The sequence below is a fragment of the Ictidomys tridecemlineatus genome, chromosome 6 (genome assembly GCF_052094955.1).
Source record: "Ictidomys tridecemlineatus isolate mIctTri1 chromosome 6, mIctTri1.hap1, whole genome shotgun sequence".
Classification (NCBI taxonomy): Eukaryota; Metazoa; Chordata; class Mammalia; order Rodentia; family Sciuridae; genus Ictidomys; species Ictidomys tridecemlineatus.
The window spans coordinates 36,032,165-36,047,599 of NC_135482.1; the positions used below are offsets into that span (position 1 = coordinate 36,032,165).

Here is a 15,435-nt window from a genome sequence, read left to right on the forward strand (position 1 = left end):
GGGGGATAGTAGGGGATAGGAAAGGTAGCAGAATACAACAATTACTAATAGGGCATTATGTAAAATTGTGGATGTGTAACCGACGTGATTCTGCAATCTGCATTTGGGGTAAAATTGGGAGTTCATAACCCACTTCAATCTAATGTATGAAATATGATATGTCAAGAGCTTTGTAATGTTGTGAACAACCAATAAAAAAAATAAAAAATTTAAAAAATAAAAAATAAATAAATAAAGAGAGAAGTACAGGAAGAAGTTACTCTGGAATTTTATCTTTCTTGGATTTTTTTCTGAATTGATTTGAGTTTTGATGGGCCCACTCTAGTAGAAATGATTTGTAAAGAGTGTGTGGCATTTAATTTAACTTAATTTTATTTTGCAAACATTGAATTTCATATCCTAAACTCTTTAGTTTGTAGGAAATCTAATACTGGGATTTTGCACATGTTTTCCACAGTTACAAAACATGAAAATACACATGAAAGATAAATTGGCAGCTATAGCTTGAATAAAATTTACAGGAGCTGCCATTTTTTTCAAAATATGATAAGAAACTCAAAACAAAAATTAGATACTTTTCCTGTAGATGAAATAATTTTCCAGTTGATCTGAAATAATTGCTACAAAACATACTAAAATAAGTTTTTGGCAATTCAAGCTGTATTTCTATTTTATTCTAGTCATATCAAGTATACTATGCATATTCACATCAGAGTGCTTGATTCTGTAGACATAGACTTCATTCCTCTGAATGCAATTAAATTTAAAGCCATAAATGACTCACAAATTCATTTTAGATACCTCCCCTGGCCTAAAATCTGCTTTCAGAAAACCTGCAGTGTTTTTATTAAATTATGTTAAATATATCATGGAATAGTATTGTGAATGTGGTCCAACTGCTCAGGTGCCATATAATTATAAAATAATATGAGAGTTATAATCTTTATTTTTAATATTGAAAAATGATTAACTTTAAAGTTTGATAACACACTGAATAATTTTTTTATTCAACTTATGTAATCCATTTAAAAATTACAGATAAATATAGATGCCAATCTTAATTCTTATGTTTCTGTTATGTTAAAAGAAGCCATTCTTACTTATTTTGTAATAAAACCATACCTATAATAAGCCATAATGCACTTTATAATGTGCTAAGATTTGGACCATATCATTTTCTCATGGGACCTTTGTTTCTCCTTGTTTCTTCGGTTAATTCTGAATATATATGGCTTTCTACATTTTTTCCCTCTTGAGATGATTTGGACTAATATCATTTTCATGTTTTCACAAAGTTGCTGAAAGGTTTGTTTGTATTTCCAATTCATTGATATAAAAGGGCTTATCTGATCCTAAGTGTAATTTTATTGACATTTTAGTTAACAGTTTATCAATGAAATCTCTGGAGCACCCTATGTTCAAAAGAGATGCTCCCATCCATTAAAGCATAACTGTTGCTTTGCACATTCATAAAATTTGAAGGGTAGAGTTAATGTGATTTTTAATATGATAAATACTTGCTTAAATATATGAAAATCTTCATGTTTCAAAATCCTTACTTTCAGTTTCAAAAACTATGATTAAATTTCTGAATGCTTTCATCTCTTAAAAAATCCTTCCTTCTTTCCCATCTGTCTTTGGCTTTTGGTTTGGTTTGGATTGGCATGGTACTGGGGATTGAACCTAAAGGCATTTTAGAACTGACCCACATCCCCAGCCCTTTGATTGTTTATTTTGAGAAAGGGTCTCACTAAGTTGCTAGGGTCGCACTAAGTTGCTGAGGCTGGCCTTGAACTTGCAATCCTCCTACCTCAGCCTTCCAAGTTGCTGAGATTACAGGCATGTAACCACTGCACCCAGAAGCTTTCCCACCCCTTAAAATATATTTTCTGCTTTATTAAAAATCAAGCAGGTGAATTATAATTTATATACTGAAATATTTCCCCATTTTAGTGTACTGTTCTAAGAGATTGCATAGTCATGTACAGGGATAAAAACAGCACCATTATCAAGATATAGAACACTTCTGACACACTGCAAACTTTTGTCATGCTATCTCCACCTTTAAATTATGGTGGAGATAGATTTGATCTGCTTTTAGTCCCTATAGTTTCACCCTTCCCAGAGTGTCATATAAATGAAGTCATCATAGAATCTGGCTTCTTTCACTCAGCGACACGCGTTTGCGTTTGAGATTTGTTCATTTTGCTGTATGCATGAGCTGTCTGTTCCTTTTTATTGCCAAGTACTATTCCATTCACATATCTGCCTTCATTAACATATTTGTCCACAACTGAAGGATATTTGGATTGTTTCTAGTTTGAACAAATTATGAATAAAGTTTCTGTTTGCATCTTGTTTTGTATGAATATAACTTTTGTATTTATCTCAGATGAATAGCTTCAAGTAGAGGAATGGATCTTATAGAAAATGTACATTTTTCTCCATAGAAAATTGTTTTTCTGATTTCTCAAGTAGCTGTGCTACTTCATATTTTTAACAGCAATGTATGAGAATTTCATTTGTTCAAAATTCTCACCTACACTAGATATTATCAGTAGGTTTTTTTAAAAATACCTATACAGTCTAATAAGTGTGTAGGTGAATCTGATTGTAGTTACAATTTGAATTTTTCCTGTGACTATCTTCCTATATTTGCCACCCACCTCTTCCTCGATGATGTACCTATTCAAATACTTTATCCAGTTTGTCATATGATTCCTTTCTGATTATTAACTTCTATGAGTTCTTCATAGATTCTGGATATGAAATTTTTATCAGGCATTTTGCAAACATTTTCTCCTACTCAACTTATCTTCTCATTTTCTTAACACTGTTTTCAAAGAGTAAGTTTCTGCTTTTCTTTTAAACTATGATTTTTGTCTCTCCTCAAATTCTAAGTCCCTTATATTAACAAATTTGCACTAATTTCTAATGGACATAATTATAACTTCCAGAGTTGGAAGGAATAGAAGAAAAGAAACTAAAGATAGGGTAGTTCTGTATAAAATTTACTTGAAAAATATAGCAATCAGGAACTCTTTTGGCTGTGCAAGTAGCAGAAAATCCAATTGCACTGGCTTCAGCAAACAGGACTACTTTTCTTCATTACAAGTGGAGAGACAGGCAACTATTTGCACAGATACAGGAACCCCAGGTAATCAGAACTGATGAATATGCACTTCCATGGCCTTTCCCTGGAAGTTGGAGTTGCAACCATAGCTGATTATATATATGCACTCAGGACCAGAAGTAGAAGATGAGGGCTTCTCACCTAATTCCAATTGAATGCTCATCCGACAGAACTGGGACCTGTGACCAGTGAGAGAACATGTGACCAACTAAAAGGAGGGGACTGAAAATGGGGATTGTGTGAGGGGAGTCTACCTAGTGTCTACCTCTCATAGAAAATTTTAAATAACATCAAAGTACAGCGGGCAATAAAAGTATTTTACAAAAGTAGAAGATAGAACATTCAAAATCTAGTTTTAAAATTAAAAAGAAAAATTAAACTTGTTTCCTGCTGAGCAACCTTCTAAAGGCATCATTCCGGTGACATCTCAGCTGTGCATGAAATAGAAATAAACAGAAATAACAGCTATTATAACTATTGCAATAAGAGCATAAAAAGAATCAAGGTTACATTTCATGAGGCCATGTGCCTTACTCTTTTTGACTCCCTCTTTATAGATGACGTTTTACATAATAGAAAACTTAGGTTATGCAGATGGTAGGTTGTTGGAAGTTTGATAGAAAGGGGATCCAGGATGAGACAGTCATGATATGGTTTTGACATCCCTTCCCTGTCTCTCTGTTCCAATTAGGATTTTCAAGATCAGGAACTATACACTGGAAAATTCATTTTGTGATATTGTCTGGCTTTTGTATAAATGACACTTCAAAAACAGAAATCATCTCATACAAGAATTTTAGTTATTTAGCTCAATTCTATCTAAATGGGAATGCTGTTGCAAACTTGGTAAATAAATTGAAGTCAAAGTGGAGATTTGACTTCATTTATACTTGCTCATCACTCAGTGATAAAATTTTCATCCCCCCAAAAAAGGTAGTTCATTTGCTTCTTGGTATAAAGAAAAGCAAAATGTAAGTCACCTAAATGTTTTCAAATAACCTTTCCACAGTGAAAATTAATGTTCTTTAGAAGTTTTAGAAACAGATTTTTTTTCTCTCATAATTTAGACCAGATGCCTAACACATAGACTAGAATAATTCTAAAATGAATGTTGGCTGAACAATTGAATAAATAAACTCTCTGAACCAACTCACTAAAATTCCATTGCCCTCAATTTTATCTTTGTAAAATTTCACTGGCTTTCAATAAATTCTAAATACAGAAAATGTGATTGAATTTGTGAAATTTATCCAAGGTTGGGAAATTACTGCTGCTGAAATGTGAGGTAAAGACACTGTACTAGAGTTTCTGTCAATGGCTAAACAAGTACTAGGAATTAAACCTATCCTGTCCAGTGAATATGCTGAGAAATGCTGTGGGTGACATTTATCATACATCTGGGACCCAAAGGATTCAGGAGATGCCAAGCTCCACTTCCCCTGAGGCCCATACAACCATTTCCTCTTTTTCCTTGAAGAACTTTATCAGGGTATCTGATAAAATATTTTAGCTTTCCATAACAATTTTCTTCACAGTCTTACAAATACTTTTATAACTGTTCTTTAAAAGTAAGATAGTCAAGGATCCATGTTGTCTCTTAGACAACAGGAGCTCATAAGGTGACACAGCTAATGGAAACAGAATTAACATCTTCAGATTTTTGGCAAAGCAGACAATTGAGGAATCCCCAATTGAGCAGGTCCCATAATAACCATCTCATTATTAATGGCTCTTAAATCTTGCAATAATCTCCATTTACCAGATTTCTTTTTGATGACAAAAATGGGAGTATTATGGGGAGATAATAATATCGGGTTTATTTCACTTAACTTTGGCATCTTATACTTAAGGGAGATTAAAGTATTATTTCACTTTCATCTGAAGTGATGAATTTGTTAGTTTCAGAATGGTGACCTTGTATACTTGCAGCCACCACTTGTTTAACATTTACCACTACACATATACATATGTTACTTGATAAATTTTATATACTTTATTACATATGATAAAACTTCATAGGTAATTTTATTCAAAATACAAAGAAATGTTTGTTACATTTGCATATCTTCACACATGCTACCAAAATACTAGTGATCTATTGCTGTCTTCACATAAGAGTATGTGAATGATAAGCTGTTAGAAGTAAAAGAGCTCATAGATATAAAATTCTTAGCATTACATTTAGTCCAAGTCCTCATTAAATGCACATGAAAATCATGATAATTTACTCCAACAATGATTGAACATTTACAAGAATCCTTAGTGCTATACAAGTGTGTTTCTGTGGCTTACTAATTGTTGCATATTAGAAGAGAAGGTAAAGCTTGATTCCTTTGATCAGGATTTCTCAACTTGATCACTATAGACAGGTAGGCACATTGTTCCTTGCTCTAGGGGGCTTCCCTGTGCACTGTAGAATGCAGCAACCCTGGGCTATCACATACTAGACAGCCATAGCACTATCTTCCTCCCCATTTGTGACGAACAAAAATGTCTCCAGACATTGCTGCATGTCTCCTGGAGGACAAAATTGCTCTTAATTGAAAACTATAGTCTTTGATCAATTCTTTGTAAATAGTGTTCGTGGAATACTGGCCTAGTGAAATTCTCCACTAAAAACTCCCAGAGTCAGATGAGATGAGAAGCATTTAAAAACAATTTAACAGCAATAATAATAATAACGTTATTTTTTGGTTAGCTTATTACATGTGACAAATTGTTCTGTTCTTATTAAATCCTTATAAAAGACTGAGTTATTATTGTAAGGCACATTTTTTCATATGTGCAAATGGAGCCCCAGAGAAATCAAGGGCTTAAACTGACCACCATCATAAAATTAGAAAGTGGCACACCAGAGTTTGTTTCCGAGCCACCTCCAGAGAGTGTGCTGTTATCAAGACACTATTGTCCCCTGCATATCCAGCTTAATTGAACATTCAAATTGGGATGTTAATAATAATTATTCTTAATTTGTGATATTTATTAGGTATTTATCTCAAGCACTTACAAAATTACCTTTTGTCTTAATCAGTTGATGACAACCTCCTAATTATTTGCTAAATGGTTGTCCTCATAAACATCTTTGGATGCAAGCAACGTAGTCACTTTCCCTGAAAAAATTAATCAAAATAACCTCAGATAAATTCAGATGGCCAGTAACTGAGGAGGGAGAAACTCACTTTGCTTTAGGAAAGCAGAGAACATTTAACAGGGAGATAATATTTGAATTGGGCCTTTAATCATCCTGTTAAAGTTGGATGACTAAGTGCCTGCCAGGTGGAATGGCATTTTAATCAGAGTAAACAGGATATACAAAGGACAACTGTAAGGGTTTGATATGCTTGGGGAATGGTGGGAGCCAAGGACAGGAAGTAGGAAAATAAGAATAGAGGGAAGGTTGGGGTCTTCATTGTTATTTCTGCCTGATCCCCACAGGCATTTGACTCTGTCTCTTTAACTCTTAACAGCAGCAGAAGGTTGAGAGCACAGTAGTGACATGGTCAGGTAGATACTTAACAATGTAGCTAAAGTGGATAGTGTTTGGTGGTAGGAGTCCTCATGAACACTAAGGCAGCACTTTCAACAAGAGATAGTGAGGTAGGGTAGAGCAAGGGGTTGGGTATGAGGGAGGTTATTAAAATGAAGGATAGGGAAAATCCTCCTCCAACTGGGCTTTTAGAAGAAATAAGTAGAATTTATTTGTTTCCTTTATATTAATCTTATTTTAAGTGCTTAACTCAAAAGCTAATTCAAAATATGATTAATTCATCCATATATCAATCATGTATTGAGTATCTAGGACCAAGCTAGTTCTATGAGACAAAATAATGCACTTTCAAGGAACTAATGGAAATGACTTGGTAGCTATTCTGGCAGGAGAATTTTCAGTAACCTACTATAGATTCTACAGATGATCTTCTGGAAGCAGTTCTCATCCCCATTTGGATTTGCCATAGAAATTGAAAATTCAAATTGTTTGGTTCAGAGCTACAGGAATTGTATTCCTCCCTTTTGGGTCCAGACCATTGTCTGCATTTCTGTCTAACTATGTCACCTGGGAATGATGAGTCAGCATTTGTGGAGATTCAACCAGATATTGAATCTCCACAAATGAATGTTGAAATGTTGAGAAGACAATGGCCATACATGATTGTTATATGGATGAATTAATCAAATTTTGAATTCACTTTTAAGCATTTAAAATAAGATTAATATAAAGGAAAAACACCCCTTCAAGCCTTCAATAACAATTTTCCTATTTCATTCCTTACTGCAATAGCAAATGGATCATGCCCCAAACTACTCTAGCATAATACCAAATGGACTTTTACCTCTATGTGTTATACAATAGATTTTTATGACTTTATTATTTAAATTCAAAATTATCATACAATCCTACATATTTTACCATGTTATTTTTTTCCAAATGTCTTCCTCAAACTAGACCTTTAAATAATTTTCCATACTTCAGTTTATTTAAAATGAAGCATTTTATTTTACCACTGATATAGATTTTATAATCCCACCCCTCTATGTTTAGAAGGAATGTTTCAATAACGTTTAGAAATTATGTTTTAATAATTTTTATAGTTGTGACTAAAGCCATAAACAGTAGTCTTATCCTACTAAATTAATAGTCTTTATCCACTTTTCAGATGGGCAGATAGAAGGTCAGTACAGTAAAACAAGATCTCATAGTTCCCTAACTGTACTATAAAGATCAAACTTGGGTCTGCAAACACAGAAAAAACTGTGTGCTTTCTATGACATCCTTCTTTTTTATTATTTTATTTTATTTTTTAGTTTTCAGTGGACACAACATCTTTATTTTTATGTGGTGTTGAGAATCAAACCCAGTGCCCTGCGCATGCCAGGCGAGCACACTACCGCTTGAGCCACATCCCCAGCCCTATGACATCCTTCTTTATACATATTTTACCACCTTTCTATTTCAGCTGAGTTTTCACATGATCTATAGATGATATGTTGCCCCATGTTGCTAGTTCTAAGGATCTCTTACTTACCTGTGTTCTGGAATACCATTGTTATCTCTGTGCTTAAAAGACTAATTGATGGCCTTACCTGCTTATATATATAAAAAAATAGATTGACAGGGCAGATTAAATTATAAATATTCAAAGTTATGATTGTATATCATTAATAGTAACATATCTTCCAACACATTGTGGCTTGGGCCAAGAAACAGACACTGCTACCTTAGCTTTGTGGAATATCACTTTAGAAAACTATTCACAGGGCTGGGATTGTGGCTCAGTGGCAGAGTGCTTGCCTTGAACATATGAGGCACTGGGTTTGATCCTCAGCACCACATAAAAAAATAAACAAAACGAAGGTATTATGTCTGTCTACATTTAAAAAAAATTTTTTTTAGAAAAGAAAACTACTCACAAAATATTTCAAGATCCAAGAAATAATGATGTACATAACCTTTGTCACTAATTTTAGAGCTAGAGCTATATGCAATGGTAAAAATCTTTACTCACAATGTTTTTTTTTAAACCAAATATAAACGTTTTTACTTTGATAAACATGGACAAATTCAAAACTTCTAAATAAATGTCATTGCCTTTGCTGCCTGGACACCTTCCCCACTGCAAAATAGGAGATACATTTGGTCCAAATCATCAGGATAATTGATTTAGACCTGTTTCATTTGTGATAGGGAACTTCAGTCCTAGAATAAAAATCTAATGTTCTATCTGCTATGAAAGAATTAATAGTCTTATTACTTCTTACACGCTCTTTTTTTTATGTGAACATTTTAGGTATATCAATACATGCATGAAACGATAACTGTTAATGGCTGTCCCGAATTCCGTGCAAGGGCCACAGCAAAGGTAAGGCTTGAATAACTTTAAAAATATACTTGACCACAGTGATCTAGTAATTGACTGTGCGCGTGTGTGTTTCAGGTATTCTCGTGTGTACACTGTAAGAGAATTTAGACATCAGTGGCAGCCCAGAGTCTAGAACCAGTACTACTTCCCAGGTAAAAATCCTAATGGAAAATTGAACGTTTCTGCTGCTTCTGTAGCTTAAGAAAGGAGAATGATTTCATTAAACTCACTGAATGTCCATTTGGCACAAGCAAATCTCCTGGCTCATTGTATAAAATGCTACATGGTTTTCTAACACATTCCTCTGCTCCAAAAGAACCTATATACTACTCAGTGTATGAAAATTCCTTTACTCAGGTCTAAAGACCTAAAAAGAAGTTATGTATGACAGTAACACACCTGCACCCACTGATGCATAAGCTTCTTTGTATTCAGCTGAGCAGTGGGTAACTTGCTGAAAGAATGTGGCATTTACCTAAAGGGAAGACCTGTCACATTTTGTGGTAGTGACCACTGTGCACTTTAAAAACCCCAAATGCAGACGTTACAGAGACCCTCGTAATGAAAATGCTATAGCCACACGATCATGAAATTTTCTGGAATCTCTACCATTAGGAAACAGTTTTAATCTAAAATCACTGATGCAATTCACATTTCACAAATACAGAAATGTTATAATAGAACATGACACATGACTTGCTTTTTAAAGACTTTTCTCTAATAATGTATGAGCACTAAGAACCAGTGAAAATAATCAGAATTTTCTTTTTTTTTTTTTTTGTTACATCACCTGTTTTTTGGTTTCTCTTCCGATTTTTTAGTTTTCATTTTGTAACTGAACACTGTAGATTTGTACTTTTTTTTTCCTAACCCAGGCTAAAAAAGGGTATTATTACCATTACATCATGCTTTGCTTGTACTGAAGTGGAACACGCATAGAAAAATGATCCCTACATGGTTTAATTAAGGGGAAAGTGAATTATGTAGTGTTTTACCATTCTCATTTCTTATTCATGTAGAACAGCAGGAGAGCAGCATAATGTTGCAATAGCACAATATTTTCTGGTTGTTTCTGGGCTGTCTGCATTGCATCCATGTCAGCCATTAAAACCTATGCATGACAACAAGGTTTGCATGAGCAAATGCATGTAGCTAAAAACAAGCCATTATTTCCATATCATTCACTATCTTTCACTAAATGCAGGCAGTAGCATAATGCTAAATTGATGTGATAATGCTGTGTGTGGAAAAAGAATGTACAGTAGTTGGGAATCAATATTTTCACAGGGTTGAGTAAATCATTTTATAGTAAGTATCTAATCAACTGTGGTTAAGTCAGGCTAATGGAAGTGGAAAAAAAGAAGCAGGCAGAGAATCTTTTCCTGATTGAAACTACTCAAATGCTGTTATTTTATTCCTATGTGGGGTGGGAACTAATGGTAAGTTGTTTTCTGGAACTTCTGTAAGGAAATTAATGTATGAATTTTAAAATAAAATTTTGTTCATGTTAAATGACATTTTGTACATCTAGGTAGAAAGCCATGAAACTACTCATTTTGCCTGTTACCATAGTAGTTGAAATATTAATGTAGGTGAAAAAAATCTTCTGCCAGATAAGTGATCTCCCAAAATAATACGGGATATTGATATGAATAATAATAATAATCTGAGTTCATTATTTAATTTTAATTTGTATTTTCTTTTAGATATGCTCAGTTAAAAAAAAACTTTATTAAACCAGTGATCTGGCAATAGCAAATTACATATATATTCCCAAGAGTATACACGTGTAAATGCTCTTCAGATTATTGAATATTTATAAGCATTCATGTGTAAGCATCAGGGTAGACTGTGTGTCTTTTAAAAAAATGCAAGACATAATCTGTCATTAAGGTGTTCATAGTCAACATATGTACAAAATACTTATAATACTAGGTAGTATATGTACCAAAACTATTTGGAGCCCAGGAATAGGAGTATTTTCATAAGTGAGCTAGCTACCTTAAGTGATATAGCAGATAAGCTTTATAAGCTTGAAAACAGGTGGGTGGGGTTTGCCAAAGAAAGGAATCCTACATGGCATCTAAATGAAGACAGGCCCCTCCCTTCTGGGTTTCTCTTTCACAGGAAAATGCCAAAAAAAAAAAAAATTAAGAAGTTGCGTGAGTTGCCCCCTACAAAGCACATTAGCTTTTTTTCCCTCATTTTATTACCAAAAGACCATCTTTTCTTTCAGGCCACAGTTGCAGCATTTGCAGCTAGTGAAGGCCACTCCCACCCTCGGGTAGTCGAACTGCCAAAGACTGATGAAGGCCTTGGTTTTAACGTGATGGGAGGAAAGGAGCAAAATTCTCCCATTTATATCTCTCGCATCATTCCTGGAGGGGTGGCTGAAAGACACGGAGGCCTCAAAAGAGGAGACCAGCTGCTATCGGTGAATGGAGTGGTATGTTTTCATAAAATAATCAGAGATTTTTCTCCCTAAGTATGTTCTTTTCTTTTTTTTTTTTTCTGCTATTGCTAAAGTCATTGTTGAAATCCTAGAACAGATCTTAATTTTGTATCCAACCAGCTTCCTGAGGATTGATGGACCTTAAACTTTATAAGAGTAGTAATTTTATATTTTTATGTTTCATCTTGTTCAAATATGATCGATATCAGCTAGTAGAAAAATCACCCCAAGAAATTACCCCAACGTATGGAATTTTTCCCCCAAAGTACTATTGTTGATTAATGTTTAGAATAACATAATAATTTCAAGGTATTTTTTATTTTAAGTTTCTGTAGCAAACGCACATATTTTAAAAACAAAGAGAGAGCTGGGCATGGTGGCTTATGCCTGTAATCCCAGCAACTTTGGAGGCAGAGGCAGGAGGATTGCAAGTTTAAGGCCAGCTTTGGCAACTTAGCAATGCCCTCAGTACCTTAGTAAGACCCTGTCTCAAAATAAAAAATAAAAAGGACAGATGATGTGGCTCAGTTTTTAGAGCACCCCTGGGTTTGATCCCTGGTGCAAATAATAATAATAATAATTATAATAATAAATTAAAAATAAAACATCTTACTTTATACTGTATATGTGTTATTCAGTTTAAGAAGAATACTTTTTGTTACTGAGGATTGAACCCAGGGTGCTTTATCACTGAGCTACATCCACAACCCTTCATATTTTTTGTTTTGAGACAGGGTCTTGCTAAGTTGCTGAGGCTAGTAGTGAATTTGTGTTCCTCCTGCCTGCCTCAACCACCCAAATTGCTGGGATTATAGCCATGACTGTACCCAGAAAGAGGGAACACAAGAAAAGGAAAATACACTCAATTTTTAAGCCATGTGTATAATTGTAAAATAATGCATACGTAGTAGTATCCCTCTGCCATAAAGTTTGACCACATTATCTCTGCATTTTATAATACTTTTTCAATGGAATTAAATTCAAATATATGTTTTAAATTGAACATACAAATGTACATTTATTTCAAAGCTTCATATTCTTTGGATGCAGTTCTGCCACATGGCATCCAAATAACGAGTTGCTAAAGAAATAGCTTCATATGAATACATAGCTCTCTCTAACTTCCACTTATGTATAAATAACCTAAAAGCATAAATTTCAGAAATATAAATAAGAATATATTAATGTTTACTTATCCATTAGTCTAAGATCTTTCCTCTAAGAACCTAAGATTTGATATATAAGCTAGATGGTTAAGATTTAAGATTTAAGCTAGTTGGTTCTTTATAGCCATATTTATTTATGCTTAGAATACAATATCCAATATAAAATGTATTTAGAATGCAATATTTTATTGGCAAGAATAGAGTACAATTCTTTCATATTTATATCTTAAATTTTGCTATTTACTTTTAGCCTGCAAGTAGTTTCACACTACAAAAAAAAATATTTGACTTGGTTCTTCTTTAATGAACATCAAAATTATCAATCCACAAACAGTTTATATCATTTCAGCATTCTAATTCTAAAATGCTTTGAGATAAGTTTATTATTATTATTATTATTATTATTGGTCTTGTGATAATATTACTTTTTCAAAGCATGTTCCAGTGACAATTTTAGAACCAAAATTTCTGGTAGAGGGCTCTCAGATCTGGGCCATACAAGTGTGGCACACAGTAATCTGCGCCTTGGGATATAAATTTATGACTTCTCTGAATATATTGGGTAGGCCAAAAGAAGGTATAGGTTTAAAAACAGTATGAAAAATAACAAAAATACTGAAATATAATAATTGTAATTGTGCAAAGCAACAATAACTATATAGGATTGCAATTTAATAGGTAATTGACTTTGGGCTATCAAGGGAGCTGAAAAGCCTCTGTTCGACCCACACATTCACAGGGAATACAGCTATAAGCATTACACATTCATCCATTCCTTGCAGTGACCTTGTGGTGAACCTGGGAGGTGGCAGGGAAAATTGAAGCAATGGAATCAAACAGATGGGGTTCTAACCATTCCATATCCATATGATTATGGGTTAATCTCCTCTGAACCTGAGTTTCCCTATCTGGGAAAGAGAAATAGTAAATCATTTCAAGGGCACTGATAAAAATTACAGTGAGGCAAAATGTTCATTAAAAAGAGTCCTGTAATAGTATGGTCACACTCAACTCAGATAGGCAAAAGTAGCTACTGAAGAAGTTGAGATGGGTGAGGCACAACAATCCCAATTATATCATTTTTGCTATTTATATTAAAAGAAAGACTTAAAGCAAATTCTTCTCCACATATAGGTAGATGTTAGCAAATATTTATTAGCAAGAAGGTAGTAATGGACTCTTACAACCTCTTCTGTAAATTTGATGACATTCCACTCTGTCCATTCATAACCTTGGAGAAAAATATTCTCTTGAATCAGATAAGACAACATAACAGGTTCAGGAATTTTTACTCATATATTCAGCCTCAGAGAACCAGAAATCCAATCAAACCAACAGTTGGAAATAGGATGACTAATGACAGAACTTTGGTACCATCCCACTTATTCCTGCCCCTCTAATCCTTTGGTGCAGGTTATAGGCATCCTTGAGATTTGTTCACTCTGTGCATGCAAAGGTGAAAAATATTTTTATACTACCATATATTTAAATCTATAGTTTTGCCAATTAACTTCTATTTATAGCACATCATGCTAGTTAATCAGTCACTAAAAGAAAATCATTTGCTAAACATCATTTATTCATTGAAATAAGTATAACACTCTGTGGTGGACACAGCTAAAGTACTGCCTTTCTGATATAAGGCTGGCCGACCACCCTAGACTGATTTATTAAGCTCCTAAAATTTCAGCTTAGAATATTGCACCTCTGTATGACAATATAAGCTACATACTTTAAAATGTTTAAAAGTAAGTTATATACATTTTAACAGCAGATGTTCATCAAAAAGTAGTTTTCTGTAAATGAGAAACTTCATGACCCAGCATTTATTCATAATCACACAAATAGTAATTAATGTGTAATAGTTCAATTCTAGGAATCTGGGCTTTTAATAACAGTTAAAAGTCCAACAGTATTTTCAGGGTAAATATTCCAGGAAAGTAGCAGTATTGAGTGGAAAAAAAGATTATTCTACAATGAAATGAATGTTAGGCCTTGTAATAGAAAGGAAAAAAAAACAAGCAAATGATTGAATAATTTTTATTTTTTCTTTGAAATAAGGTACCATTTGGGGAGATTAAGATTTTTTTTTCATGGCATTGTAAACATGCCCTTCTAAATTGAGAACAAATTTTGAAGGAAATGAAGCAAAGCTACTTCAGCATAAGCACTCTGGGGATAATTCCCAACTGTCCCACTTAAAAATAAAGAAATTAGTCCATGGACATTTAAACATCTGGAGAGACATCTTAAGTGGTATCCTGATCATTTTTGTTTCTTTTTATATCCTGACTGCATATAGAAAGGATATATCATGAATCTACTGAAAAAAATAGTAGCATGTTAACATAGAACTGTTAACATGGAGAGCTAGGTAATAAAGTAAGATGGAAAGGGGGAAAATAAATAAATAGAAATAAAGAAATGATACAGCAATTGAGCAATTGATTTTTTTCTTTGAGCTTCTTATGAATCAAAACAGAAGGAAATTCAGACCAGCTCAGCTATCATTGGGAGAGAATTTTTTTTTTTTTCCTATTCCTGGGCTCCAAGAGAAATTTCCCAGGGGATTTTTACAAATGAGACATTGAATCACCTAATACAATTTTACACAAAAAAAAACAGAGGCCTTTTTTGTATGGCTACTTCTTATGTAATCCTCAGTGAAAACTTAGAGCTGAATACTGAATAAAATTTAACATTAATAGGAGGTCAAAATGCTAGGGTTTGAATTTATAGCTTTCTAATGATCTCCTTTTCACCCTTTTATACTCAAGTGTTTTCTCAGCAATTTTTAGAAAAGTCTGAAGGACTAATTTGAAGGTT

General features: G+C 33.6%; 1 protein-coding gene across 3 annotated transcripts in view; it reads left to right on the plus strand.

Moving 5' to 3' along the window:
- Positions 1 to 15,435, plus strand: part of Lin7a (lin-7 cell polarity scaffold A) — a 145,506-nt gene that overhangs the window by 91,347 nt on the left and 38,724 nt on the right. For 2 of the 3 annotated variants that reach the window (XM_005337996.4, XM_040280272.2), the window contains 2 exons: positions 8,920 to 8,991; positions 11,228 to 11,437. In XM_005337996.4, the coding sequence (XP_005338053.1) occupies positions 8,920 to 8,991; positions 11,228 to 11,437 (282 nt within the window). Of the gene's footprint in view, positions 1 to 8,919; positions 8,992 to 9,066; positions 9,144 to 11,227; positions 11,438 to 15,435 lie in introns of all 3 variants that reach the window. The other variant, XM_040280273.2, reaches the window with a different exon arrangement.